Source organism: Furipterus horrens, unplaced genomic scaffold, assembly GCF_987537825.1.
Source record: "Furipterus horrens unplaced genomic scaffold, mFurHor1.1.pri manual_scaffold_9, whole genome shotgun sequence".
NCBI classification, from domain to species: Eukaryota; Metazoa; Chordata; class Mammalia; order Chiroptera; family Furipteridae; genus Furipterus; species Furipterus horrens.
Window position 1 is genome coordinate 3,707,855 of NW_028327179.1, and position 27,699 is coordinate 3,735,553.

At 51.8% G+C, this 27,699-nt stretch overlaps 1 protein-coding gene across 1 annotated transcript in view; it reads left to right on the forward strand.

The window, feature by feature from the left end:
• The window catches only part of DOCK4 (dedicator of cytokinesis 4), a 275,819-nt gene that overhangs the window by 109,861 nt on the left and 138,259 nt on the right, over positions 1 to 27,699 (forward strand). Inside the window, exons 2-7 of the mRNA XM_090287015.1 lie at positions 13,366 to 13,449; positions 15,976 to 16,016; positions 18,134 to 18,189; positions 21,919 to 22,015; positions 26,109 to 26,257; positions 27,472 to 27,556. Of these exons, the coding sequence (XP_090143141.1) occupies positions 13,366 to 13,449; positions 15,976 to 16,016; positions 18,134 to 18,189; positions 21,919 to 22,015; positions 26,109 to 26,257; positions 27,472 to 27,556 (512 nt within the window). The remainder of the gene's footprint in view (positions 1 to 13,365; positions 13,450 to 15,975; positions 16,017 to 18,133; positions 18,190 to 21,918; positions 22,016 to 26,108; positions 26,258 to 27,471; positions 27,557 to 27,699) is intronic.

Consider the following 27,699-nt stretch of genomic DNA (forward strand, 5'->3'; position numbering starts at 1 on the left):
TGTGGAGCACCGTGGGTTAGTTAATCCCCGAGTACGGGGCGTTATTTAAAACACAAGTGCAGGGTCTGCCTGAGCCGTGATTTCCCCTCTTTGTGCCACTCAATGAAAAGACCTTTCTAGTCAGAACTCTAATCAGTCAGAGGATAAGGGCTGATGGTCCGGAACCTGCACACTTAACCTTTATTGCTCTGGAAACCTGTTGGGGGATTTCCACTTAATTACTTACAGTTATTTCACATTAATACCAGAAAATGTTCTCTATACAGCATTTAATCTCACTTTATTTTTTGGTTATCTTTAAAAAGATGTTTACTGTTCTATCACAGTTGCCCCACCTTTGCCCCATTGCTCCCCCCTGCCCCGCCCACAGTCAGTCCCACGCCGTTGGCCATGTCCATGGGTCCTTTATACTAGTTCCTTGTCTAGACCCTTCTCCTCCATCCCCCCCTTTCTCCCTACCCGCTCCCCCCGGTCACTGCCTGTCTGCTCCTCGTTCCAGGCCTCACTTTAAGTTGGGTCAGCAGACACGCACACACACACACACACACACACACAGATTCACGGTCCCGTACAGCGGGCACACGCAGATGGCTCAGGATGGTGCCCGCGTCCCTCACCTCTTATTCTGGAAGCCAGCGGAATGAACAAGGTGGTTCCAGTAGGTGACACCCGACAGGTGGGGGGCTGGAAATTCGGTGCTTATTGGTGCCGCCTGTGGCGGGAAGGGCCGCAGTAAAAGCAGGAAGCTCCCTTCTTCCTCTCAAGGGGCCGCTGCTCCTTAATTCCCTCTGAGTTTTCATCACAGAACACAGGGCCCATAGTGACTGGCTTTTCTGATTTTTCAAGGGGAGCTGCAGATTACATTTATTTATGGAAAACTTCTAATTCTTAAATGCTGACAGAAACTATAAGAGTTCTGAGGCCGTGCAGGCGTGACAGAAGGCGTCCGTGGGTCTAACCTCGCCCACGGTCTAGAGGGCAGTGGCCCCAGGGCCATCCCAGCTCTCCGGGAACGAGGAAATAAACCCTTCAGAAAGAGAAGGCTTTGCTTTCCACGTCGGTCTTTCCAGGGTTATTTTAAAGATGGATGCAATATATAAAAACCAGGAGATTTCAGGTAGGCAGCTGCTTAAGAAAAAGAATGCCTAACAGTTCACAGTAAGGCCGGTGGGTTTCTGAGGCCTCCAGCGAAATCTTCCTTAAGCCTTCCGTGGCCTGCGGATCCCAGACTCCTCACGCCCGCTCAGACTCTCGGGGCCGAGCATTGTCGTCGCCAAGGGCAGTCTTTCCTGGCTGCCGACAGGAGGCCCCGCCTCGGGAGCTGCACTGCAGATGTGTGCGCTTTACGGTGTATAATCCCTGCAGCTACTTGAAAACAGACCGGACGTAAGCATCTTGGGTGCTACGGGTTGTCTCCCTGTTAAGGAATGAGAGATGAGTGAACTTGAGCTTCCACCCCCTGTTGCTGGTACTCGTTTTCCTTTCTTCGGGTTTCCCAGCGTCTCTGCCCCATCTGCAGCCGCTGTCCCCAGGCGTTTAGTCTCCCTTCCGCGGTGAGGTAGAGTCTGTGCTCACCCTGGGTCTTTTCCGTAGTTCTCCCGTTTCCGAGTCCTTCATTTTGACTCATCTTTGGTTCCTCCAGACTTCACGGTCAAGTCGCAGTTTGGGTTTGTTTATTTTAGGAGCTGAGTCGTGGGCACCCTGTTCCCCGACTTTTCACATGTTTGCAGATGCCTGCCCTCTGCCCTGACACGCTTCCCATGAGCCCGCTGGATCTGACGTTCTTGTGTCTCTTTCAGAGACAGGGCCCCACTGTCTTCCAGCACCGGTGTGGTTGTGAAGACGTCCGCAGTCCGTTTGCTTTTGTCTGTCTCTCTCCGCCCAGTGAGATGACTTGCTTTTCATTTTTAACCTCTGAATGTCTTTTTTCATTCTTTGGTTCAATACCTTAAACTATTGTTTGATTTTTAAAATTATGTCCAGATTTTCCCTCGCATGAAAATGCCCTTTTGATCTACGGTTTCAGTTCCTTTGTTTTGGAAGTAAATTTCCGAGAGAAACTCCAGGCTCACTTTGGAAAGCATTGCTGAACGATTTCATTGTTGGGGTGCTGTCACGTGGCTCGTCAGAGCGAAGGCACGTCCCTCTCCCCTCCTCGCGGGGGTGGCCTGGCTTTCTCTTCTTTCAGGGGATGCGTTTGGGAGCGTTCAGAAGTCCGTTACTACATTTGAACATTTATGCTTTTTCCTCTTTCTCTTCCTCAAGACTCAGGCAGTAGCTAATGAGAAACCATCATTTTTATATTTGATTTTCTTAGCCCCTCCCCCTTTGCTTAAGAGTAAAAAGATAAAGAGATTTGACCTATAATTGAATTATGTTGTATCTGTCCATATATGCCTTTTGGAATAACTTTATATCGAGCTTTTCAGAAATGCATGCGATATCAAAATGGGGAAAAATTAAACAGGTGCCTTTATGTCTTATTGGATTGCTTACTTGCTCAGATTGATTACAGCTGAAGTAAACACGCGCACGTATCGATGGATGTCCGAACTGATTCCATTCAGTTTTGTTTCACTTACCTTTGTCAGCTAAATAAAAGGCTACTTAGCACTTCCCTTGGCTTTTCTGTTGAGAATGTTGTAGTTAGTGGTTTTTTTTCTTGGAGATTAGAATGTTTTCTCCTCATGGAAAGTAACCGATAGTAGAAAATTTTTTCCGTTGATACTTAACTGTTCATGTTTTCACCCCTCTCTGCCCATCCCCTTTGCAGGTGTGTGTGGGGCGTGGGGGGAACAGAGGCTATACAGGGAAGGGATTTAGGGTCCCAGCGGGTGGCTGGAAATAAAATCTCGCCCACACTTCGGCCACTCCCTGGCCTGCCGTGCTGGGTGGTGTTCACACAATGCCAGGACTCCGGCTGAAGGAGAGCAGCCCGCGGGCTGAGGTCGGCACCAGACGGGTCTTCCTTTGGTGCCTTGCCCTGCAGGCCAGAATAGCCAAAGGCCCTGTTCAAAAACAAGGCAGGTGGTCCAGAGGTGGAAGCCGAGGACATCATCCACGCGAGACATCACAGTAGTAACAGGTGAAATACGCGCTGTGTTAAAATGTAACTGGCTTATGTGTATAAATTGTTTCTTGGTTGTATTTGGTGTTAATAGCTGCTATTTAACGTTTCCGGTTTAAAGTAAGCAGCATCTGAAGCCTGATTTGTTATCCAATAATTTAGTTGAAGGTGGGATAGTCCTTCTTTAGTGTCTCTGTTTGGAGTAGATATTTTTGTGCAGCCTCCTCCTAAATATTTCATAATTGGAATTCAGCTGAGGTTTGACCAGAATAACAGAACACCGACATTTCCTCCGAGATGATGTACGCGTTGTCATCCATCACACTTCTCCTGCTGTCAGATGTTTTCTAAGCTCGCCGTGGCCTCCTTCAGGGCCCTGTGACAAGGCGAGAGTTTCTGGTGAGTTCTGCCCGCAGACCGCGGTGGGTCCCCGTCGGTACCTGTGCTTCCCCGGCTCGTTCCTGTGGAGACACCTTGTCAGGGGACGCACCTGCTTTTTCTGGGAGACAAGCTTTTCGTCGCGACTCGCAGGAAGCAGTAGCCCTTCGTTATTTGCGTTTCTAATGCACACTGCGTGTGTCTTTTGGGATTTTAGCAGGAGACCTTTTAATTATATGTTCCCCTTGCTGTAATTCTTGTTTGCTAGCATTTCCCCGCTAAGGCTGTTTTCCAAGGGTTAATCGACCAGTTTGGAGCCAGGCAAGAAATCACCCTGAAGAATGAGATTAATCTGAAGAGGCTGGAAGTGGCGAAGTACTCGCAGAAAATTCTCATCGCGAAGACGTCAGTCCACGAGTTACCACTCGGGAGGGTCAGGGAGGTGTGTGGGGCACGGGGAAGGGCCTGCGACCGACCGGGGTGAACGAAGGCGAGGAGGCGCCGGAAGTCCCTTCTGAGAAGTCTGTAGGAAGGTGTGGCCCACCTTCAGCAATATGAGGCTTGTGTGGGGGAGGGCCGATGGGAGGGGGAGGGGGGGAAGGGAAGGAAGGAGGGGAGGGAGGGGAGGGAGGGATGAAAAGAAAAGAAAGGAGAAGAGCAAAGGAAGGTGGGAGGGGAGAATGTGAAGACTGAGCGACTGGAACTGAGGGTCCCTGAAGAAGACCCCTTGGTGTCTTACCTTCGGTAGGTGAGCAGGCGGTGCTCCAGCCTCACTGAAGCCCAGCAGCCAGGGAAAGGAGTGAACTGTTGACACGAAGGATGTCTTAGTTGGACTGGGGTGAAGAACCACCCTTCTTTTGGGGGAATCTGTTATGAACTGAATGCATCCCCCCTGAAATTTGCATGCTGCCGTCTAAGCCAAGCGTCATGGTGTCTGGTGGCCGGGCCGTGGGGAGGTGACGAGGCCAGCAGGGTGCAGCCCTCACGGGTGCGGTCAGTGCCCGTATGAGAAGAGCCGAGAGCTAAGTCAGTGTCCTGCCGCCGTGCGGGGATGCAGTCGGATGCAGTGAGCAGTCCGCCCTGAGTCGGGAAGAGGGTTCTCAGCAGAACCTGCCCATCGCAGCCTCGATCGCAGGCTTCAGTGCCCAGCAGTGCGAGGAGGATGTTTCTGTGCGGGAAGGCCTGGCCATCGGTGGGGGACAGCCCTGGCTATTGGTAGAGGCCGGCCCTGGCTGTAGGTGGGGGGCGTCCTGGCCATTGGTGGGGGACAGCCCTGGCTGTATGATGCTTCCGTTGTTCATGTGTCTTCCCTGCTTCTTTTCCCTCCGCCCTGTCCTGGTTTGCTGGCGCTGAATGAAGGGGGCAGATAGGTAGGGTCCCCGTGAAGAACTGTAAGCCACACGCCTGGGATTTCTGCCTTAAAAGGCTCTGTTCCTTGCCTGCATTGCCCCCCTGCCTGAGTGTTCCTCACAGAACGCAGCCACCACGTCTAGTTACATGTGGCCATTCCCGCAGATATAAGCTGGCTGCACAGCTCACTAACGGAGGAATCAGGCGCTGGTTCTTGCCGCTGCCGCTGCCGGCCGGCTCCCGGGGTTCGTGTGCCGTCAGAGCCCCGTCTTCCTTCTGCACGGGCTGCGTTTCCTAGCACGCTTGCTCCGTGGAGTCCCGGCCGTTCCCATCTCTTAGAGCTCAGAGTCCCCAAAGAAGGAAAGAGCCTCTCTCATCGGCTCTGGTTCCACCTGGAGGGGAGTCCCCATTAGACCTGGCTCGTGGCCGGGCCGCAGGGGTGTGAATGGGTCAGACCTTCCCCTCCAAACCACAGGAGCCGGGCGCACTGGCTAGGAAAGACAGAGGGCACACTGATCACCGTGTGCTCCTGATTTCTGTCACGCCGTCGTGACTTGAAACACTTGGGAAATGTGAGTCCATTCCTCAGCTGCATGTGGGCAGCGTGGGCACGGCCCGGGGGGCTCTGTGGTCGGCAGCGGACGGCGGCAGGGTCTGTCCTGGCGGCGTGTCTCGGGGTTGGAGCGCTCGCCCCAGCCCTCTCCTCAGTCTGGACGGTGTTCTCCAAGCTGGTGCCTTTTTGGGGACTGGCTATTCCACACTCAAGTGCTAGTGTCCGCTTCAAAGGACACCGTTGCTGCCCTAAGACTAGCTACCTGGCGCTCTGTGTCTGTCGGTCAGCAGGAATCTGGTCAGCGGGGGAGTTTGTCACGTGATGTGCCAATAGCAGCGTTCTTGACACCGGTCACGTTTCTCCTGCAGGTGTGACTGTGCTGTTCTTTGGCTAAGGAGGTGACATCCTCAAGCCAGGCTGACCCAGAAAGGTACACGTGCAGTGATTTAGAGATTCAGGCCTTCTGTGAAATATCACAGCTATTTATTGTCATGAGCATTTAGAAAAACCATGAATCGTGGTCCGGTTCAGTTTCAGCCGTATTCTTACAAATAACTTTTTTCTGTGGGGCCCGAGTCGTTTACCCTTGAACTCCCAAGGCTTAAATGGGATCAGATTGGCTCCTAACAGTCTCTACTTTTGTCAACACAAGCAGTCAAGCCACCCAGTGAGTGCAATTACCGTCTTCATTAACTCCGCGGTCTGTTGGAACTAATGAATTTCCACAGAAGTTCGGGAGTGGCTGCCGGCTGACATCTTAGATTAACCAAACTGGAGTGACGAGCTCTGTCCTGCGCATCAGAGAGGAGGTTCCAGGGTTAATGACAGTTCTCGTCCAATGTCAGTTTGACTTTGAGAGGGGATGTTGCAGACACCACGTGCCAGTCCTGTGCGGACTGTGACTGGTGACAGCTTATGAATTATTTCTCCCCAATTACTTTCATCCCTTGAGGCTTCTTCGGATCTTCATTTTTACAAAACAGATTCCTATCTAGGGCCCACTGATGGAATCGGCCGTTCTGCCTGCCTCTCCGAGGGGTTCACGGTGCCCTTCTCCCGCCGGTGGGCGCCGGGGAACAGGTGCTCGGGGCGGGGTGCAGTCTTCCCACAGAAAACTGTCGCTGGAACGCTGCTGCTTCTCGACAGCAGCCATTTCGCTTTTCTGTGCCTGCACGTGCGCCATGGTCAGCCCGTTGGCTCTGGGTCCCGTGCGCCCCGGTGACAGAACAGAGCCAGCAGGCACAATGCCGCGCTGGGTCCCCCGCTCCGTGACTGGGTCTGCAAGGGCGGCTGGAAGGAGCTGGATGCAGGGACAGAGGAGGGACTTCGTGAGCGCACCCAGTGCCATAGTATTGTAGGGCCAGCTCCGCTGCTGTCTGCCCTGCCTTTTAGTAGTCGGTGGGAAAGGGCGGGCCCAGCGTTCTTGTTTCTGAACAGTCGGAGAGAAATCTGCAAAAACACCTCGCCAGCCACAGGCAGGACAGAGTTGTGGTGTGATTCAGTGAGAGAGGTGTGCCGTCCAGGGGCCAGGAGAACCCGGGGTGACGATCAGAGTCTTTGTGCCGCAGGACGGAGCGGTGCTGTGACTTGCTGAGGGGACTGTGACTGGAGTTGCTTGTCCTTCTCTGAGCTTCCATGTCACTTGACGTGGGTTCTTTCAGAAGCTTCTCCTCGGGACTGAAATGTCTCCCACTTGGCTTTATCTTCGCTGCCACCTAGGAGGGCCTCAGGCTGAGTCTCAGTCCTCACGGGCCTTCGACTTGGAACACACTCCTGTATCAGCTTTAAGAACGGTGACTCACCGCTGGCATCCCCGCCTTCCATCCAGGACCTGTGTTCCCTGCTCCCGTGACGCTCCTCACGGCAGGTCCCTCACGGGCTCGCTGGCTCTCGTCCGTCCCCTCTCGCTGTGCCTGTTACCGTTGAAGACTCAGGGCAGGTGTTGTCTTGGTGGCAGAAGCGTCGCCGTCCGTCTCCCGGGTCTGCGGATAATCTCTCCCCGCGGCCGGCTCAGTCCACGCCTCCCGCCTCGTCCTTCTCGGGCCGTGTCGTGGCTGCTGGGCCTCGTGCCTCTGTTGTTCCCTAGACCGTGGGCGAGGAGGGAGCCCCGTGACCCGCCCACCTGCGCCTCAGCCTCTGCACCCGGTGTCGGGGTGCTTCAGGAGCGGTTGTGGACCGGAATGGGGTTTGGTGAGGAAAGTCAAGTCAACGTTTGAAAAACCAGCAGTGCTCTTCTCTTGGTTCTCCCTTCCCACGCGTGTGCGATGCACAGCTTCCCGAAGTCACAGCTCTTGGGGGCACCTGAGGGTCCTGCTCACGGAAGCACCTGCAGTCGCTGGCCCCGGCGTGGCGCGGGCCGACGGGAGGGGCCGAGGGCCGGGCTCACATCAGCACCTGGGGGACAGCCGTGCTGTGCTCTGCGTCCCTGGACACTTGGGCTTGGTCTTCAGCGTTTCCCCGCGGCCAGCGGGGGGCCGCCAACCACGTCTCTCCAGCGGCAGCTTCGGCGATTTCCTCAGTGTCCGTGGTAGCATGGAACCCCGCGGAGGGAGCTGTGTCCTTGGCTGATTCTGTGAAAGGTGTCGCGTCTCCCTGCTAGTTTACGTTAAACAAGGCTCAGAGCGACAGGTCCCGTTAGCAGCACTGTCCACCAGGGCCCGGGCTGTGACGAGGACCAGGGTCTGCCAATGCACAGCGGAGGCACGAATTTTAAAGCGTATTATTTTAGAGTCTTGATAGTCTATGGTCAGTTCTCAGATCCATTTATTTAGAAATGGTTAAATTATTCACTTGCAATAATTGCTTTTTGAAGAATTCGCTACGTTTACCTGTATTTATTACTAATGGTGAAACTTTTAGTAAATTGTGAATGCTTTATAAGGTGTAACTAACATGTGGTCAGAGGCTATAAAACACAAATGTTTTTAAAAAATTATGGTTATTAATAAAAGAAATATCATGTTTCCTTTAATGTGCATTTCATGTAGGTGTAACTTTTAGTGATGCCTAGGAGTTTTAGCTTCTAATTATTCTTTTTGTTAAGCGGAATTATATTAAATTTCCACACACCTATGGGGAAAATACATTCCACCTTCAATTTAATATTTTTTTGAGAAGTTGTGAAATATTGGTATTAGTCCTTTATTTTTTTTCAATTTAATTTTTGTATGTTGAGGTTATTTTGGGAGGTTTGAGATGCCCTTCCAACAGTAAATTTTCTGTGTTGCTTGAAATCTCTCTCTCTCTCTGATCATCTCGGGGCGTGGGCTGCCCAATCTGCGTTGACGGGAGGATTACAGGCCCTGCTGTGTGCTTTGTCCCCAAAGACCTTCACATCAGCACATTCAGTTCACGAACAGACTGAGTCACTGTCAGTGATGCGCAGAAAAATGAAAATGAATGCAAAATTACCATTCAGACCCAAGAACTGCAATAGAGGGATTGTTCTTAATTACCGTATTGTGAAATAAATGGCTGGTTTGGGTCCTAACACCAGAGCTGTTGTGTGTTTTTGAAGCTATTTTGGAAAAGTTATCTAATTTGTTTGGCAAGTTTAATTGTAAGAAGGGGACAGATAAATATTTACAGAGATTTTTAATCCTCGTCAAGCACAGTAATTTTTAATCACTATTTAAAAAATGAGGTGCGTTAAATAGTGAAGCAATTTGCTGACAAAGGATCAGGATTTCCCATTATTTTAGCCAACTTCTAGGAGTGATACTGAGCTGAAATTTACAGTGGGGGGAAGACATAGGAAGCAGCTCTTCACTGGTGAGCAGACTGGGAAGTGGGGCGCACAGAGGGGGAGGCCCCCAGGAGCCTAGTGCTGTGGTGTCCCGCCGACGCGTGGAGAAGCGCCTGTATCGCTGAGAAGGGCTGAGTGGGTAATGTTGCTTTCTAGCCTGGTTCTCGGAGTCGGCTCTTACAGGTTTGCGACTTTTCCCTTAACTTGGTACTAAAACCTCAAAGATAAACCGGCAGTGTTTCCCACCCCCCCACCCCCCAAATATCTTTTGCTTTGGAAACAGTTGTCGAAGGGCAGCAGAACAGCCCCATAGAGAATGTGTGCAGGGGGAGTCACAGGGGAAAGTGGGCTTTCGGGGAGTGTGAGCCGCACGGATACCAGGTGCCCCAGCGCCCTGTGGAGAGCAGCAATGTGGTGATTCCTGTGAAGGCCGCACTGGGCGCCTGGGGGTCCCAGAGGACGGGGGTCTTTATTGCCTCACCTCCCACGGGTCAGGGTGCTGCGTCTGCCCCGCGGTGGGGTGGGAGTGGGGTTGATGTAGAGACGATCCTCCTGTGACCATGTTCCCCTGGGGAAGAGGGGAGGGATGGGAGACTAGCAAGATGCACCCCTGACTGCACAGCCTCTGTGGGGGCAGTGGAGCAGTGTGGGCAGACCACCAGGTGGTGGCGCATTTCAGAGGCCGAGGTTTCCTGGGAGACGAGGGCGCGAAACGTGGTGTTTGGAAGGAGTGAGCCTCTCTCTCCGTCCCCCCCGCCCCATGGCGTACTTCCTCTGTTATGAATCCCTTCCATCCCTCATTTTCATCGCATGAAAATTATTACCTCAGCTGCTTAGCTGATCCAGGAGGCTATTATGTGGTAGCTTGAGAATCCACTCATCGATTCTACATTACCAGCTTTATGAAATTTCCATTAGAGACGGACTGTAGTGTGTAGTCAGTCTTATTTTAAATGAGATTTTAATAATCAGTTCTAACAGTATACAACAGAAACTATAACTCCTGAGCTATTGGGAACATCAGGAAGGCCGAAAAGCTTGGTTAAAAGAAGCAATATTGTAAAAAGTTATTAGGAAGATATATTAGTCAGTCCTCTCCAGAGGAGCAGAACCAATAGGATGAGATATATAAGCACCATGGTTTGTTAGAAGGAAGTAGCTCATGTGACTGCAGAGGCTGGGGACATCCCCAGTACAGTCTGGGGAAACAACCATGTTGTTCTCAAGAGCTGTCTTTACCAAACACACATCTACAGACTCTTTGGTGAAGGAAGTAGTATCTAAAGAGGTCATGTAGTGTGCCGAAACTGGGCAAAATGCTAATTTTGTTCATTTTCTGAAATAAAATGAAATGTGGAAGTTGAGGTTTTATTTCATGTGATGTGATGAGTAGACCATTGCTAGGATTCCCTATGGTGGAAGTGGTGTTATTTTTATGCCTTAATTTTAAGAAATCAAGTCCAATGAGAGACTTGGCAAAACTTTAATCAGCTGGTAATTCTGGATGCCTTACAACTCCCTCCAAATAGGTAGAATGTACAAGGTCTGTCTGGAAAAAGTCCAGTCATTGTTAACATAAGGAGAATGGTTTGTGCAACCTCGAGGGAACCCAACAGCCAAGGAGAGTGGACTGGAATGCACACCTGTGAACGATGGCGACTTCACTGTACTGGTCAGTGGGGGCGGTAGACACTGTGGAGGGAGCGTGTGTGCTGTGTGGTCGTCGCATTCAAATGACTGAGCAAGTAGAGCAGTGAATCTGCATCAGACTTTGCGTTAAGCTTGAACAGTCCTCCGTGGAAACCATTTGGGTGACTCAGGAGGATTTTGGGGACGATGCCATGAGTGGGGCACAAATAAAAGTGCGGCACAGATGCTTCAAAGGTGCTCAAGAATCTGTTGAATCAAGGTGACCCATGTCCTGGGTGGCCTGCAATCACCCAGGTGACTCAGCCCCCACTTCAGCCCCGATCTGGCGCCCTGTGCCTTCTGGCTTTCCCCAAAACTAAAGTCACCTTTGAAAGGGAAGAGATTTCAGACCGTCAGTGAGATTCAGGAAAATATGATGGGGCAGCTGATGGTGACTCCAACCAAGGTTTTTGCAGAGTGTTTTGAACAGTGGAAGAGATTCTGGGAGAACGGTTTGGGGTCCTAAGGTGCCCAGTTTGGAGGGGACTGAGGCGTGGTTGTCCTGTGTACATTGTTTCTTGTACCTTCTTCAATAGACGTCTCTAGTTTGCACAGTGCGTGGCTGGGGACCTCCTGAACAGGCCTTTGAATATGAATAGAAGGGAAAAGTACAGTTACAGTTGATGCCTGGGCCACTGCGGACAGTGCGCCCCGTTATTTAACCCCCCACTACGGCTCGCAGTGCCTTTATTGTCTCCCCGTTTGCCTGACGAGCTGGTGGAGATTCTGACAGGCCGGCACCTCGGCCGCAGCCTCACGGTTGCCACATGGGAGACCTGGACTCGGACATGCGTCTCACGGTGTCAGGTCTGATGTCATTTCCCCACACCCCAGCCTTGGCGCCTCGGTGACTGCAGGCCAGAGGCAGTATTGGGAGGATGAGGACGGCTAAGGGAAGATGGGTTAGAGATGGAGGCTAGAGAGGGTCCAAGCGCTTCTGGAAGGTGGTATGAATGTGGTCGCAGCGTGGGGACCGGTGACCCAGAGAAGGCTGGGTCGTGTGGAGGAGGTGGGAAGGGAGGTGAGCGGGATCAGCGCTGCTGTGTGCGAGCCGGTGGGGAGGGGTCGGCACTGGGGCCGTGGGAGTGGCGGCGGGGGTCGTGGGGGTGGCGGCGGGGGTCGTGAGTGCTGAGAGCCGTGTCGGGGGTGGGGCTGGGGCGTCCGGGCCCTTGGTGGGCTCAGAAAGCGGCGTCGTGGGCGTCCCCGCCAGTGTGGGTGCGAGCCTGCCGGTGAGTCCTTGTGAGAAGAGGGCTCTGGAAGGTGGCCAGAGTAGCCCGGGAAGGAGAGCCCGTGGCTGTTTTCCGAGCAAACCCCGGGCACGTCAGTGGGCGGCCACGTGGCAGTTGTGAAGACGGAACGGGCCACCCCAAGCGAGGGCTTGTCCAGGTGTCCTCGCTCGGTGACCGTGCCGTTATTTCCGCCCGTCTCGTGGCCTCGGTCGGGGTGGTGCTTCCTGGCCTGCATTTTGATTTCTGCTGTGAATTTTACTTAGAGGCCGTAACAGGCTTCAGACCGATCTGGAAGTTCATGCCCTGCCGGCACGCGTTAACCCTCGAGGTCCGGGTGTGCGTCAGCCTTCGGAAGTGTGTGCCCACCAGCAGCAGTCGCTCACGGGGGCAGCGGGCTGGTGTCGAAACCGCCCCAACTGGGGCCGAATTCTCAAGTTCACGTCCAAATAAATCTGTGGTCTTTTAAAAATCAGGCGCTCAAAGCGTTTTCTCTCATTTTCTTTTGCTGTGAACTACAAGCTGCTTTCAGCATGTACTGTTGTTAACAGACGTCTCCTCTAGTCGGGTGTCGGGTGCATTTCGCATTGTCCCCAGTCTCGTCTCCTCTGTGATCGAGCGTTAGTGTTCCCGGGAGAGTCACTGTGCTCATTCTCTCTAAAAATCCCACGGGTTGCCTGGGCGTGACTGAGCTCCCTGCACCTCCTGTCCCCAGCAGGGAGGACCGAGTGGCGACCCTCCCCCCCACGCACTGCGCAGGCTGTGACGGCGCAGGTGTGCGGGCCCTTTAGTCCTGGGGGCGGGGCCCGTCATGACCAAATAAAGTGTCGCCATTGATCACGCACAGACGACTGATTTTAGGCCACACATTGGGCTGTGTCCTGGGGACATAGTAGTGAGCAAGAAACATAGTCCCTTCTCTTGAGGAGCTTACAGTCTGAGGAGAAGACGCCTCCTTCAGTCAACACAGCGGAAAGGGACACCAAGCTTGGTAACGTGTAAGACATCCATTCCTTATTTATTATTGAACGTATGTTCATTAACCACCACGGGCAGGCACCTGGGTGGGAGTGGGCACAGCAGTGAACGCGTGGGAAGTGGTCATTTAATGAATTCCTCATCCGTGAAATTCACGTTTATGATGCTTATTCGACCGAGAAGTAGGCAAAGTATATGAACTTAAAAAAATGGACTCTTTGAAAAAATACATAAAATTAAAATACAACCGTGCGTCCCAGCCATCAAAGCGTGCTTCCTGTCCACAGTCACTGTTCCTACTCGGTGATATTTAACGGTAAGCGGCGGAGCTGCCCTCTGGATGTGACACTCTTCATCGATTCCGTCTCGTTTCTTACAGTTATTGCCGGTTTCCGAGGTACTGTCCCCTACGGCCTGTCACTGGAAATTGGAGACACAGTTCAGATCCTGGAGAAGTGTGACGGTAAGTGGCTGGCAGGGGCTCTTGGCGGCCGGATGAATAGCCCCGCGACAGCGCACAAAGTTTGCACACTCTGTCCACACCTCTGTGAACCGGGAATGTTTCCAGGAGTCACGGGGAACCGTTTTTGACACGACCTGTTGCTTGCATGTTCGATGTTTGGCGAATGAGAAAGCATCACCTGGCATTTTTAAAGCTGATGATATTTTCTCCTTAATATCAATTCCTTAGGTCCACTAGATGCCAACATAGAAAGCAGTCGAGACCACTGTGTTTGTGGGAGTTCGTGACTCAGTACCAAACTTGAAGGCCTTTCTTAGAATCTCAAGGGACTGGTAGATTCCCCAGGACAGGAAATCCAGAAGGGGCTTCCCCAAGGTGGGGTGACCGGAGCCTCATGGGAGGGTCCTTCCTGGGCAGACGCCTCTCTCATGCAGCAGCCCTCACCCCCAGACCCCCCAATATGCACTGGAATTGTTCAATGCATTTAAATATCAGTGGAATATATTATATGGGAATGTATGATTACTATTATTTATGTAGCAGATTACTCGTTACATTAAAATACCTAATATATTCTGAAGTGTTTCCATTCCTGTTCTGCAAAGCATCCTAAACCTGAGTCCTTAAAAAGATCCCAGATACCTGGATGCTGTGGCTCAGTGGATGGAGCGTTGACCTGCGAGCCAAGTGTCGATGGTTCGATTCCCAGTCAGGGCACATGACTAGGTTGCACGTCAGGTCCCCAGTTGGGGGAGTGAGTGAGAGGCAACAACACAGTGATGTTTCTCTCCCTCTCTTTCTCCTTTCCCCTCTGTAAAAGCAAGCAAACAAATAAATAAATAAAGTTGTTTAAAAAAAAAAAAAGATCCCAGATAAAATGACTGTTCTTTGGTAATAGAATGAACACAAAGTCCCATCAGTATATCCTAATATGTTTATTTTTTGCCTAGCCTGTTGTCCTTATTAGGAATTTATAATATAATATTCTGTCATATCAAGGTTCATTATTGATTAAATTGTGTCCCCCAGACGAAGCTGTTACATTTAATTAGAGCCTGGGGAGACACGGGCATTTGTCCTGCCTACCGCAATCGGTGCCTTTAACCATGTGACGCTCTCCATGGCACTGCCAGACGCGTCTGCCTGTTCCTACTTTGTGTACAGGTAAACGTGGGATCTGTGTTGAATTAGTGCCTGAAAATGGGCTCTACAGGTAGTGGGAGCTGTTTTGTAATCTAAAAACTTTCTATGTAGTATAATTGGACAGATCTCTTGAAGCTGGGCTTCTGTTAGAATGGTTACTTAAGAGTGGCTGTAGTTCTTGGATATGTCGTTAAGGGATTTCAGAAACCCTAAGACACAGAAATTTCTGATTTTATATTTGTCCTGCTGCTGATTTTAAAACTCTTAGGCATTTTTCTTTACAGTATATCCTTTAAAAAACTTATGAGGAACAAACCTTTTTTTTTTTTTTTTTGAACTTCATACCTTTGTTGTTCATATTTATTTATTTATTTATTTTTAGAAAGAGGGGAAGGGAGAGAGGAAGAGAGGGAGAGAAACATGACTGTGTGGTTGCCTCTCATGTGCCCCCAATGGGGAACCTGGCCTGCAACCCAGGCCTGTGCCCTGACTGGGAATCGAACCAGCGACCCTTTGGTTCTCAGGCCGACACTCGATCCACTGAGCCTCACCAGCCAGGGCAGAAACAAAACTATTTAAACACAAAGCGCAAGTATTTCTTTTTGACAATTCAATTAATCAAAAATTCAATTCAGTAGAATATTTGTCGCATGGTAAAATAATTTCTTACCTATGAAAATGGTTTCTGTCCTTGAAACTGTAAGTTGAAAATAATATATTTATAGGGGGCTGTATAACACACACACACACACACACACACACACACACCGCCACCCCGCCCCCCCCCCCAAAAAAACAAATATGTCCCCCCCAAGGATGGCGCTGTGAAACTGATTCAGCGCTGCTGAGGGGTGGGTGACAGGCCTGCCCCAGGACAGAGCCACCGCTGCGCTTGGGTGCTTGCCCGCCGAGCTGATGGAGGAGACGCCTGGTGATCCTCTTCGTGGATGAGCCTCGGTGTCACGCTCCCTTGTTCTGTTTTGTTCTGGTTTGTACTGGCTTCAGGTGGACCGCACGGGGGTTAGACAGCCACGTGCTTTACGGGGACATTTCCGGCGCCCACCAGGCCTCCCCCATTGTCACCGCAGCACTGCTGACTCTGCTCCTGCGCTTCGCTCCCTCGTCCTGGGCCGTGACACGGACTGTGACCAGGACAGCGGCCTGAAGGATGTGCCAGCGCGCTGCACGGCCTCGGCCAAGCGCTGCACTTTGGGGGCGGAGTCGGGGCTTTGTAGTCGGGCGGAAGAGATTTTGGAACTATATTAAATCCTGTGTTGATTCTTGAATTTCCCTGAGACATAGCAAAGAACAGATTGACTTGTAATCATTTCTTTTCTTTAAAATATCACAATGGTTTGTTTGACTATGATTATTTCTTCACAGGCTGGTACAGAGGATTTGCCTTAAAAAACCCAAATGTCAAGGTAAAAAAATTATTACTTCTAACCATACTTGGGGGAATTTTAAAAAGAGTTCTTTTACTTCATTTCATTATCCAATTGAAATTACAGTTGGGACTCTCAGCTGAAATGCCAAATGGCACTACGGATTTTCATAATTTTGGAAATTCCTTTGAACGTGGATTAGAGTTAAGATATGCGACTCAAATGATGATCCCATGTAGCTCTGGGAATTTGTCCTGAGAAGACCTCAGTCAGCTCATTAGATACGCACGAAGTCTTTTTGAAGTGTTAGTTCCGCAGAGGGCAAAATTAAAATTCCGGCACGGGAAATACAGATTTCAAAAGAAATATCGAATTGAGGTATTTAATCTCCGTTTTCCGTGGTGTCATTTGTCGACTTTGGGGCTGGGGACTCTGGTTTATCGTGGGGTGTGTGATCAGTTCCGGTGGGATTTGGCAGCTGAGACCTGGGAAAGCCATGGTGTGAAGTGCTCATCTTCCTGCCCTTCCAAACAGAAGCCAAGGCTCGTTGTCCTTACGCGTGTGTATAAACCTTCGGGAATTATCACCGTGCGATGTTCGTCTTCCCTTTCATTGGTGCAGTTAATGACTTTGACACTGGTCTTACGTACGCCTGTGTTTTTCTATTTTCCTCTCCCCGCCTTCCCCCATACTTCCCACATTCTCTAATATTTTCCTGTATGTCATGTTCCCTTTTATGGTTGAATTATGACTATTAGGATCATAGATAAGAATTGTGTAATTTCTCTTTTGCCTGCCTTTCTACCTCTTAACATTTTTCTGCATGATACAACTTTGTTTAATTACTTTATTTCATTTATTTTAGGTCATTTTAGAGGAAAGCCCGAGGGAGCAAAGAGTGTGCAGATTTAATTTTTTTTAAATACTGTAGCCCTCATTGAAAGTTATTTTTGGGCATCTGCTATTCACATACAATATAGCTTCAGTATTTAATTATCCATTTAGAAGTTGTTTGAGGAAAAAATATTAGGCTGCTGTTATTTCTGTCGTTCTTCTAGTTCCAAATTCTGAATTTGTTTTATTAATTGGAATTATTCTTAATCTTACCATATTGAGGCAAATTTAAATTTTGAAGGAAATAAACTATTTTTTTACTATCTATACACCTCTTTACTATTGTTTTGTTCATACGGAATTTGCTTATTAAATTTTATGTTATCCTTGGATCCACAGTGGTGATAATGTATTCAAATGACATTTGTTTTCCTAAATATTTAATTGAATTTGTCATTTGATTGTACATAAAAAAATCATTCAGAGGTTCTTGTCACTTAATGGACAATGAAATTGATGCTCATCTTTTTAATGGTGTTTCTTTCAATTTCCCACTCAGAACAAAGGGACGAGTCTCTTGTCCTGTCTTGTCCCTGGAGTGAAAGGCTGTACACCACTGGGGCTTCTTTTGTTTAAGTTTTGATCCATCGGAATGGCAGCCTGGGGATTAATTACTGCTACGTTCTCATCAAAGATCTCCTGTGCCGCCCAGTGTCCATATCGTCTCCAAATTCAAATTGTTTTTAAATACACACCAGGATTTTGGAGGGAAGAAAAAGAACACCCAAAACAAACAAAGAGTGGCCTTTTTTTCAAAACCATGCAATGTTATTTTTAAAAATCATATTCAATGTAACATGCTTTCTAAGCAGAATTCCTGAAAAATTTAAAAACTTCTGTCTTATAAAAATATTTTTGAGTGGGATTTACTGTGTTTACTTTATGTGTATTGTTTACTGTATAGCAGATGTCCAGGCTCCCCGCCTTTGCCCTGCTCCTGCCCCCGCCCCCCCGGCTGCCCTCAGGCCTCCCCCACACCAGGGTCTGTACCTATGGGTTATGCATATATGTTCTTGGGCTAATCCCTTCTTTAAAAATCCCATTTGTTTTAGAGAATGTTAAATGTGTAGGCTAGTGAGAGTAGAAAAGACAAGGAATGAACCTGAGCTGCAGGGTCTGGCCTCCGACGTGTGGCAGGGGGGTGTCTGCCCCCGCCCCGGCCGTTGCTCCGTCGCGGGCTGCGCCTCACACACAGCACGTGCGCGCCCAGCTCTGCCTGAGCAGACGGCGGGCACCACAGCCTCCCTGTTCTTCTCTTCCAGGGGATCTTTCCTTCCAGCTACGTCCACCTGAAAAACGCCTTTATAAAGAACAAAGGGTAAGCAATGAGTTCTATTAGTAGTTGGGGGGTTTTCACAGAACCATCATTGACTTTGAAATTTGAAAGGCTTGGTAATTAATTGTCTTGACCGATGAATGAGAGGAGATGATACCGTTGCCGGGGAGGCTGGTAAAGACGGGCTGCGCTCAGCAGTCGGCGGAGAAAATTAAAGAGCCGCGCGCGTGTGCGCTGGACGGCGGCGGGGAGGCGGGCACCGGGCAGCCTGCGGCCGGAGCTGGTTCTCGTCGGTTTCTGCTGTGCATGGCAGTCAGCCCCACCGGATGCTGAGTCCTGTCCCAGACCCCAGGAATGCCCGGGTTCACCACTGATGTGAGCAGCCCAGTCTGTCCGTCTTCTGGGAGATAATACCCTGTTCTTGTGTGACCACTTCACAGAGGCATTGTTATACTTCAGAGAACATCGTTTCTGTGATATTTTTCCTGGTTGAGGTCGTCGATTGCCTAGGATTTCCCATGTAGTTAAAGTTTTCCAGTCCACTTTCCAAAGGGCTTGAGGCAGCCGTCAGGATCACAGATGGTGCCAATAAAACCGTGTGGGGCGAGGCCGTAGGACCTGCTTATTTAAGGGGCTCGCGTGAGCAGATCAGTGTAAGGGCCGTGGGTTAGCGGCCAGTGGCACACAGAATACGCATTGGATCATTGCATATTTTTTATTTTATGACAAAAGAAAGAATGCACGTTCAGCCAAAAAAGATTACATTTCCCCTCAAATAGCATAAAATAGCAACTTTTTTTAATGTTTAAAGCACATTATAGAGCATGATAAATCATATCCTCAAACTTGAGGTTTACCGAAAGAATTCCAGGGATGCTCTTCACATGGCTGATGCTCTGTAAAGGCAGGGCGTTAAATCTTAGTTCGGTGAAACAGCTTCTGCACGTGGCTGAGCGCCTGTGGGGTAACTGGGTTAAGTGTCCCCGAGCTGGACAGAACTCAGAGTCTGGAGGACTCATACTAGTCTCCTCATACGGTATGTCTCAGCTACGTGAAGCTCTATTATTGTTATTATTAGCAGTAATAGTAGTAATCGCTTAGCACAGTAGCTGAAAACCATAATTCTAGTGCCCCGTGCTAATAATCACCGCTGCTGCTTCTCTCGTAATAAATGCGTGTGCATCAGAAACGCTGTGTAGCTGCGACCCACCGGAAGTGAGCCCAGTCGAGTGACCAGTCCTTTGGGCGTTCTCCCTGCAAGGCGTGATGTGACCCTGCCCTGGCTCCTCCAGTCAGCGGGAGGACGGTCCACAAAACACTTCAGCCACAGGCTTACTCTGTCTTCTGACCTGTCTGCCCCAGCGGTCTGGGCTAGGCTACCTGGAAACCCCGGGGTCTCTACCTGGTCCCGTCATGTGTGTACCTGGGCACACCTGTGCAGCCAGGCCTCTTTGCTACCTTGATCTCAAGCCCCACCTTGACCCCGTCAGCTTTCCCAAGCAAAGGGCCACCCAGCCCCTCCTTACACGGACCAAGGACGATGACAGGGAGGCGCCAAAGAGCGATGGCTGTCCAGCCCCGTGGAAGTCCTGCCTCTCAGAGCGGATGCGGCTGGGGCGCAGCTTTTATGAAGACATGCCTTCTTTTGCTTTTGTTTTTTGGTCCTGGCTTGTAGCTGTTTCATATCTGGCCCTCTTCCCTGGGCCCGGGGAAGACTCAGTGTGAGTAAAGTGACTCAGAATCTGGGTACAGTTAAGACCTGGTTGCTGGTGCGCTCACCTGACACCGTGCAGAATGGGCGTTACACAGCAGGACTAGAGCCAACATTTATTTTCCAAACAACAACAACAAAGGCTGGAATCGAGACCCTGGATTCTAGGACTGTTAACAGGAAGCAGAGCTTTAGCCTGAAAACGTTGAAGAACCAGTCTCTCCCGGGGAGGCTTTCCGGGACAGGAGCCCCTTGGGGATGTTGACATTGCCTGTCTCATTTTAGGGGATCAGCAGCCCGAGGGGCCACCAGGGTGACGTCTCTGCAAAGAACCTCTCAGAACAACCGGGCAGCGTCTAAGCTTGGGGCCGATACTTACGACAGACAGTGGAGGCTGATTTTGGTTTTGGTATAATTACCCGGAAACAGCTGCCTCCCCGAAGATAGCAATTTTGTGTCTCTTGAACATTTCCATTTTGCTTGAATAAACCCAAATCAACTTCCTGCAGACTGGATTGCCTTCCTGCCCTTTCCTGGGTCCCCGAGGTTGTAGGACTGAGGGGTCCTGACTTTGGGGTCGGGCTTGTCTTGTTCATGCCTGCCGAGGTCAGGCCGCTCCTGAGTGGGCAGCGGGCTGCGGCGTGTGCCTGGAAATCCGTCGCTCCCTCCTGGAGCTGGGCTCTGTGCGTGTTCTCATCACCACCTCCCAGCAGTCGTCAGTGACACCCAGCAGCTACTTCACAGGCAGAGCGAATGCACCGCCACTTGCAAGTGTCATCTGTAAACTTGATGACGAGCCTGTGTCTGTCCCAGTTCATTGTTGTTTTCATGCCTTTTAGCTGTACGTGTGCAGCTGTGTGTCAGCTCCAGGACGAAGGGGAATAGTAACGGGGCAAAGATTTCAGCCGCAGCTTGAAGTGAGGGGAAGAAGCGCTGCTGGGGAAGAAATCAAGGCGCGGGTTTAGTTCCCGGAAAGACATTCTGGAAGACAGCTACGCACGCCTCAGACCACATTGTGAAGGAACTGCAGAGCACTTGTTAACCTCATGCGACAAAGTCATTTTCTCTTGATCGTCCAGAGAACCTGGTTCAGAGTCTAACATACCGTCATCCTCTACATTGTAGATGTTGTCCTTGGGAAAACCTCAGATGGAGAAAATAACCCCCATCAATCAAGTCGGTAGCATTCTTTCGAGAAGCGGTAGTCATAACCGCTTAACCATTTTAGCTGCGTAGAAACTGAGAGAATTTGAGAAATACTTGAGAAGAAGAAAAAGGTTATGGCGTGCACAGAGAACACATTAAGTCTTCTGGTTTTTCCCTCCTGTCTCCTTATGTGGGACCACACTTAGTAGATACTGAGCTATTTTCCAAGTATAGCTGCTGATTTATAGGGAAGAAACAGGGAGGATGTATGCCCTGATCCTAGAGAGGGGTGTTGTACAGTGGACACTCACATATCTGTGTTGGCCGAAGCCCGTGATAAGGTTTACAAGGCGTGATAACATCACCAGTAGGTAGAATTACTCATTTTCAGGGCCCCGTTTACATACGATAAAAACGAAGTGGCAATGAGACCCTGGGAGTGTTGAGTCAGGACCTGGTGTCTCGGCGTGGACGTTTGTGGCCATTGAGTCCTGATCAGTGACCCGAGTCTGCCCCGACCTTAGGGCCCTGTGGCTGTAGAGCAAGCCCTGTCCCAGGACTGGGGGCCTGGTGGCCTCACGTTACAGGTGAGGCTTTGGGGCGCGAAGAGCTTAAGTGAGCCACTGGTTCATGGCCCCGCTGTGGCCGGGACAGAGCTCTTCCGATGTTCGTGCCTTTTCGCCTCCCTCCTCAGCCTGCATCTGGGTGGTGTGGCTCATCATTTTGGGGTGGTACTGCCGTAAGCCCCACGTGTGCCTCCCACCGACTCAGAGCCCGGACTGGGGCCCTGCCTGCGGAGCCCCAGATGGCTAGGCAGCTCCCTTTCCTAGTCTCCCTTTCAGGGAGTTTGAGAGAGAGAGTGGGTGTCCACGATACTTGTGAGCATGCTTCACTTTTCTGTCTTAATTTCGCAGACAATTTGAAATGGTCATTCCCACTGAGGACTCCGTGATCACAGAAATGACATCCACCCTGAGAGACTGGGGAGCCATGTGGAAACAGCTCTATGTGGTAGGTCACCTTCCGACGGCATGGTTTTTTTTTTTTTTTTTTTTTTGGATGGGGAATTGGTTTAAGAAAGAGCTGAACAAGGGGGAGCACAGTCTAAGGTCTGAGCGTCTGCTCTAAGCCCCAGTTCCGAGGTCAAGGGCACCGAGCACAAGAAGACAGCCTGTGATCAGTCCCCGTGTGCGCTGAGCCCGGGCCGGTAAGTCTTGCCATCGCTGCGGGAACCTGAAAGTTGATTTTTCTGGCATCCAGTCAAATAGGATGTTTTACCTGGAACTAGTGTCGAGATTTCTGAAAATGTTTAAATTTATGGGAGGAATAGAACTTATTTTCAACATAATTGTTGTATTGGTGGTATTTTATTGTATCTTAATTTGCTCTATGATTCAGGTATACTGCAAGCGATAGAGTCCTTACCCAGAATCAATGAGAATTGTCTCAATATGCCATAAAAAGGAACGTTTCTTGAATAAAAAGGGAGGAGCGGTGTCCTGGGGGTCTGTATCTATGTATTTATTTACTTGCTACGGCTGATGGCACTCAGTGAGTGCCTGTGGGGAGCTCTCTGTATGCGGCGTCTCATTCATTCCTTGCGACCACCCGACCACCGGAGAACATCATGACGGACCACCCCCTCACCCACGAGGAGCGTGGGGTGGAGCGGGGAGTGCATGGCGGGGCCACGTAGTTGGAAGGGGGCAGGGCTGGGTCCTGATGGGCATAGAGCCCCCACTGGGGGCCGCTGGATATGCGGGTATTTGGGGGCGGTCCAGTTTGGGGGCAAGATGAAAACTGTGTCTTTTTTTATTGTCCAGGGAAGGTCTAGAACCGCTTAGTCACTTGCAGAGATGTGTTCGGAATACAAAGGCTTATCCTGACAAAATGATTTGAAAAGCCTGTCAAGGAGCCCTCCAGAGGGACAGTTTTTATAGTTTGTGCCTCATAAAATGCAATCGGGTATTTTATTGAGGCAAGAGAATCTTTACAAGTCCCTAAGAAAAGCCCTTTTGAGTTTGGATTCCGCTGACTGGGCCCTGTGGCTTTAGGACTGGGTAGGAAAACCGCGAGGACAATCTCAGATGAAACGCCAGTTTCCGCGGGGCGGGGGTCTGGGAAATGCAGCGCCGGGGGCAGCCGCCAGGGGAGCGCAGCTCTCCTCCGGAGATGAAAAAGGAAATTATGTTGCAGTGAATATAAAATCCAAGTATTACTTTACTTAAAACAACGTTGTGCGTAACATGACACGGACATTGAAACTATTTGAAATGCTCAGACCGCTGCCTCCCGGTGCCCAGCGTGCGGTTGCCGGAAGTCACGGCGGTGTAGGCGTTTCCCAGTCGTTGGCCTGGGCCAGCCCGTCCCGTCGTTTGTGGGAGCAAAGCTGCATGTCCCCTTGATCCTGCCTTTCCCAGCTATTTCCCCGCTTCCGCGGTGTCGAGCATTGTCCTGGGGACGCAGTTTACAGTCTCCCTGGACACCAGGATGGCGGGCAGTTGTATCGGGAACAAATACAGCGTCTGCCCAGGAGAGGCCAGGGTTTTGACCGTGAGAATGAGCCGACGGACGCTGTTTCCGTCACAAGCCAACAAACACTTCCCTGCTCTCTAAAACGCCCGCGTTGCACAGCTGAACGTTTGCTGCATTTCTGCTACCTCGCAGGCTATATCAGAAGTCGTTTTATTTCAAGGTGTGCTCTCATTCCCCAGCTTTTTCATTTAGCACAAAACCGGAACACTCGTCCTTTCCTGAATCGTCCGCACAGCCACCCGGTCGTTAGGGTGCGTTGTCAGGGCACCGCTGTGTGATGGCCGGTCAGGGTGGGGGCGCGGCTGAGCCCTGCCACCCCGCGGGACGGAGCGCCGGCCTGCCTCGCATTTCTGTAGCGGGTCCAGCTTCCTCCTCGTCCGAGTGGTCTCCTGAACTTAAGTACCTGCGACGTCCTTGGAAAACCAAGGCCATCCTCCCAGACAAACACGAACGCGCTCCCCAAGGAGCAGGGCGCACGCTGGTCCCGCCGCGCCGGTCAGTCCTGCAGGGAGCTCGTGCGCTCCTCGGCTGCGTGTGATTGGACTTATTTTATATTTTCCTTATGTCATGTCTTTGACGCGAGTGACCCTTTTCTACTGACTGTTGACTTCATCAGGTTATGTTTTTGCTCTTCTCTGTTTCATCTTTTACCCGTGCTGAATGGAACTCACCTCTCAAGAGCCACAAAACCACCTGCTACCCCTCAAGGCGTCCGCTCATCCAGCCGCTTGTCTCTACAGGCGGAACGGCTGTGTGGGTAGGGCCTTGCAGCCCAGCGGGGAGCCCAGGCCCGGGGCGGCGCGTGCCAGGCGCCTCGTATCACCAGGCGAGGGCGGCTGGACCGACGGGAAGCAGCAGGAGGCCAGGCTCCCTCGCGTGCTGAGGCTGAGAGCGAGCGGGTTCTGTCCCCGCGGCTCAGGAATGGCTCAGGGAGCACGGGTCTTGTTCAGTCTTCCCGGCACGAGAAAAGGCCTCAAGTCGCCGAGGGTGGATAAAGCAGATGACCCGCCGTGGCTTTTTTTAACTAAAATATACGTTATGACTGAGGGTCTCGGTGTTTCTGGCCACATATTGCTGGAGAGGCCTTGAGCTGAAAGATAACCTCTGTTCCCTCCTACCACTGTCCACCTGGGACCCCACTAATTTTTGTAGACACAAAAGGTCTATCTTCTGGTTGAGAAAGATGAAGAGTGACTACTCCTAAAGGCTTTACCGTAAGTGTCTCTGGGTAAACGTATGTTTTGGTAGAGACACGCCATTTGTAGGGACTTATTCTGGATGAAGCCCATGACAGGAACCATAGTAGAGACAGCTGGTACCCCATGTCACAGTCAAACCTCAGTCCTTGGGCATCTCCTGTCTCCGACAGTTCGGTTCTCGACCACGTTGTTCACACAAAAAATGTCTCGGTTGTCAAACCAAACTTCAGTTCTCCACCCAACAGCCCTTTAGGGCTGATACCCGGGGGAATAACGATTTGGTGTTTGAACAAATCACTTCTCGAACAGCCTTCCCCCACGAACTGAATTCAAGAGCCAGGGTCCCACTGTATCTTTTCTGGGCCAGGACCTGCTCTCAGAGTTTTGATACGTCGGCTCACTAGTGCCCGCAGCGGTCCTGCAGTCAGGCAGGCGCTCCGACACCTGTTCTGCGGACGAGACAATCGGCACCAGGAGGCTCAGGGCTCTGCAGCGCGGGAAGGGCACGTGGACCGCAGACCGAGCCAGGCAGGTCCCCGAGACCAGGCTCCTCGTCACTGTGTGTGCTCTTCTCGTCACCACAGACCGGCCTCCCAGGCAGAGGGCACTGGCCGTCTTCCACAGGTGACAGAACTCACCTCCGCGCCCAGACACCAGCGAGTGACAAAGCCGGGAGGGGAAGGCAGCAGTGTAACTCACCCTTTCACTGAGCCTCCATGCTTGAGAATCTCACAGGACGTCTTGAATCTACGTGAAAGTTTAGCAAGAAAGAAAGAAAGCACCTGATACTAGCAGTGAAAATCCATCCATGAAAGAGTTGGGGGGCCCGCTGTGGCCCAACCTCTGATGGCAAATACAACGCTCAAGAAGTGACTGGAAAAGCATGCTTTTCACTGTATTGGCTTTGATTGCTGTGGGCATTCAAAGCCAATACAGTGGTTTCAAGAAGGGAGACAATAATGTGAGCAAGAGTGGTGAGGGAGGACTTCCTGACAGAGGCGGCGGCTTGGCAGAATTTAGATGGAGCTGAGGAAAGGGGGATTTAAGGTGGAGAGGGAGGCAGAGGAAGAAGTAGAGCCCAGAGACCAGGTCAAGCCCCAGACGTGGTGCGCAGTGGGGCCGCGACAGTGTCCATGCCGGGCAGGCTCAGAAGGGTTATTGGCCTCTTGGGGAGGGAAGCGGTGTCGTCAGAATGTGTGGCCGTGGACAGAGCAGCAAGTGTGTTTGCAGACAAGAAGCGAGAGTGTGAAGGGAGACTCTGTCCCCAAAGAGGCAAGCACACAGGACATGCCCCGCCCTGTCCTCTGTGGCCCCGCTTGGGCTCAGTCTGGGGACCGACCACTGAGTCTTCCCGTTTGCATATCTCCTAGAGAAATGAAGGCGACCTCTTCCACCGGCTGTGGCACATCATGAATGAGATCCTGGACCTGCGGCGGCAGGTGCTGGTCGGCCACCTGACCCACGACCGGATGAAGGACGTGAAGCGCCACATCACCGCCCGCCTGGACTGGGGTAACGAGTGAGTACCCGCCAGTGCAGGGGCCGCCTCCGGGGGCTGGACCGCCGACAGGAGCATGAGCTGACACGTGCCATTTCCTCAGGAAGGCAGTCAATGGGGCTTTTCCGGTGTCCCCTTTTGGGGGATTAGTACAAACTGTCACTGACGAGCTGAGAACCGCACCCCCTAGGGCTGTGCTGGGGTGAGACCGCGCTGCTGTCTGCTCGCTCGTCCCCTGCGTGGCCCGATGCTGGCCCATACTCGTGAACGTGAGCTAGGCTTGGCGTGTGGCGTTCCTCTGAACACGCGCCTCCTCCACGCTGTGGTCAGAGGTCACCCGTGGAAGCTCACAGCTCCAGGGGCAAGTCCTGCCGTGGGGCCCTCCCTCAGGCCGGGACTCCTCTCGTGCACACACAGAAGCTTCCCTGGGCCAGTCACCCCTTGTAAACGTCCACGTCACCCCGACTGCTCCTGGCCCTTCGTGGAGTAAGATGTGACGTCTTCCTTGTGCATGCGATCAGCACAGTGACCCTGGTTTGCTTACCTCTGGGGGGTTCCTTCCTTGGGTTGAGGGGTGGGGGTGAAAGTCAGCGCAGGAAGCCACGCGTCGGCCACAGTGGGACCTGACCCAGGAGGGTAAACCGCGTCTCCAGACCCGCGGGTCCCCGAGCTGCGCCCGCTCTGCCCCTGCCCGCCCTGAGTGTCTCCCGGTGGCTGATGCCGGAACTCGCCGTGAAGGAATGGCACCCACGCACATGTTGCCTGAGTCCCGTTAGAAATGCGTTAGCTCGGAACGTCACTCGGTGTCCTGGTGCCGGGTTAAATCCTGGAGGCCAGACTTCCTTCCCTGCGACCCTGCCTCCTGGGACGAAACAGCGGCTGGCTCTGACCTCCACCCAGTCCTGCGTGGAAGGGTCTCTGTGGTGAGTGTGTAGGGCGCTCGGGGCTCGCTCTGGGTAACACCGAGGCCCCCAGGGGCAAGGTCACCCACGGACAGTACCAGCCGCCCGCCCCCGATTTGCCTGACCCTCTCCATCGGTTGTTTCTCAGCTCCTGCCTGGGGCCCGGCCCGGCCACGCCGGCCTCCCAGCCACGGCAACGAGCCTCGCCACGTGAAACCCCGGCCGGGGAAGCACCGTGGCCGCTGCCTTGTTCCCAGGGGACGTGGTAAAGCGTCATGGCTGTGAGTGTGCTCCCCAGGGTGACGGCCGCGAACCCCGCCCTTTGTTTTCCAGGCAGCTGGGCCTGGACCTGGTGCCCCGGAAGGAGTACGCCATGGTGGACCCCGAGGACGTCAGCATCACCGAGCTGTACCGCCTGGTAGGTGCCGCTTCTGGGCTCCCCACGACCCTCCGCGCCGGCTTGCGCGTGTAGGAACAGGGGCATCCCAGGCTTGACGGGGACGAGGAAGGGGCCTGAGAGGGAGGGGCCCCGCGCTGTGTGCGGGACCGAGACCCCGCCCG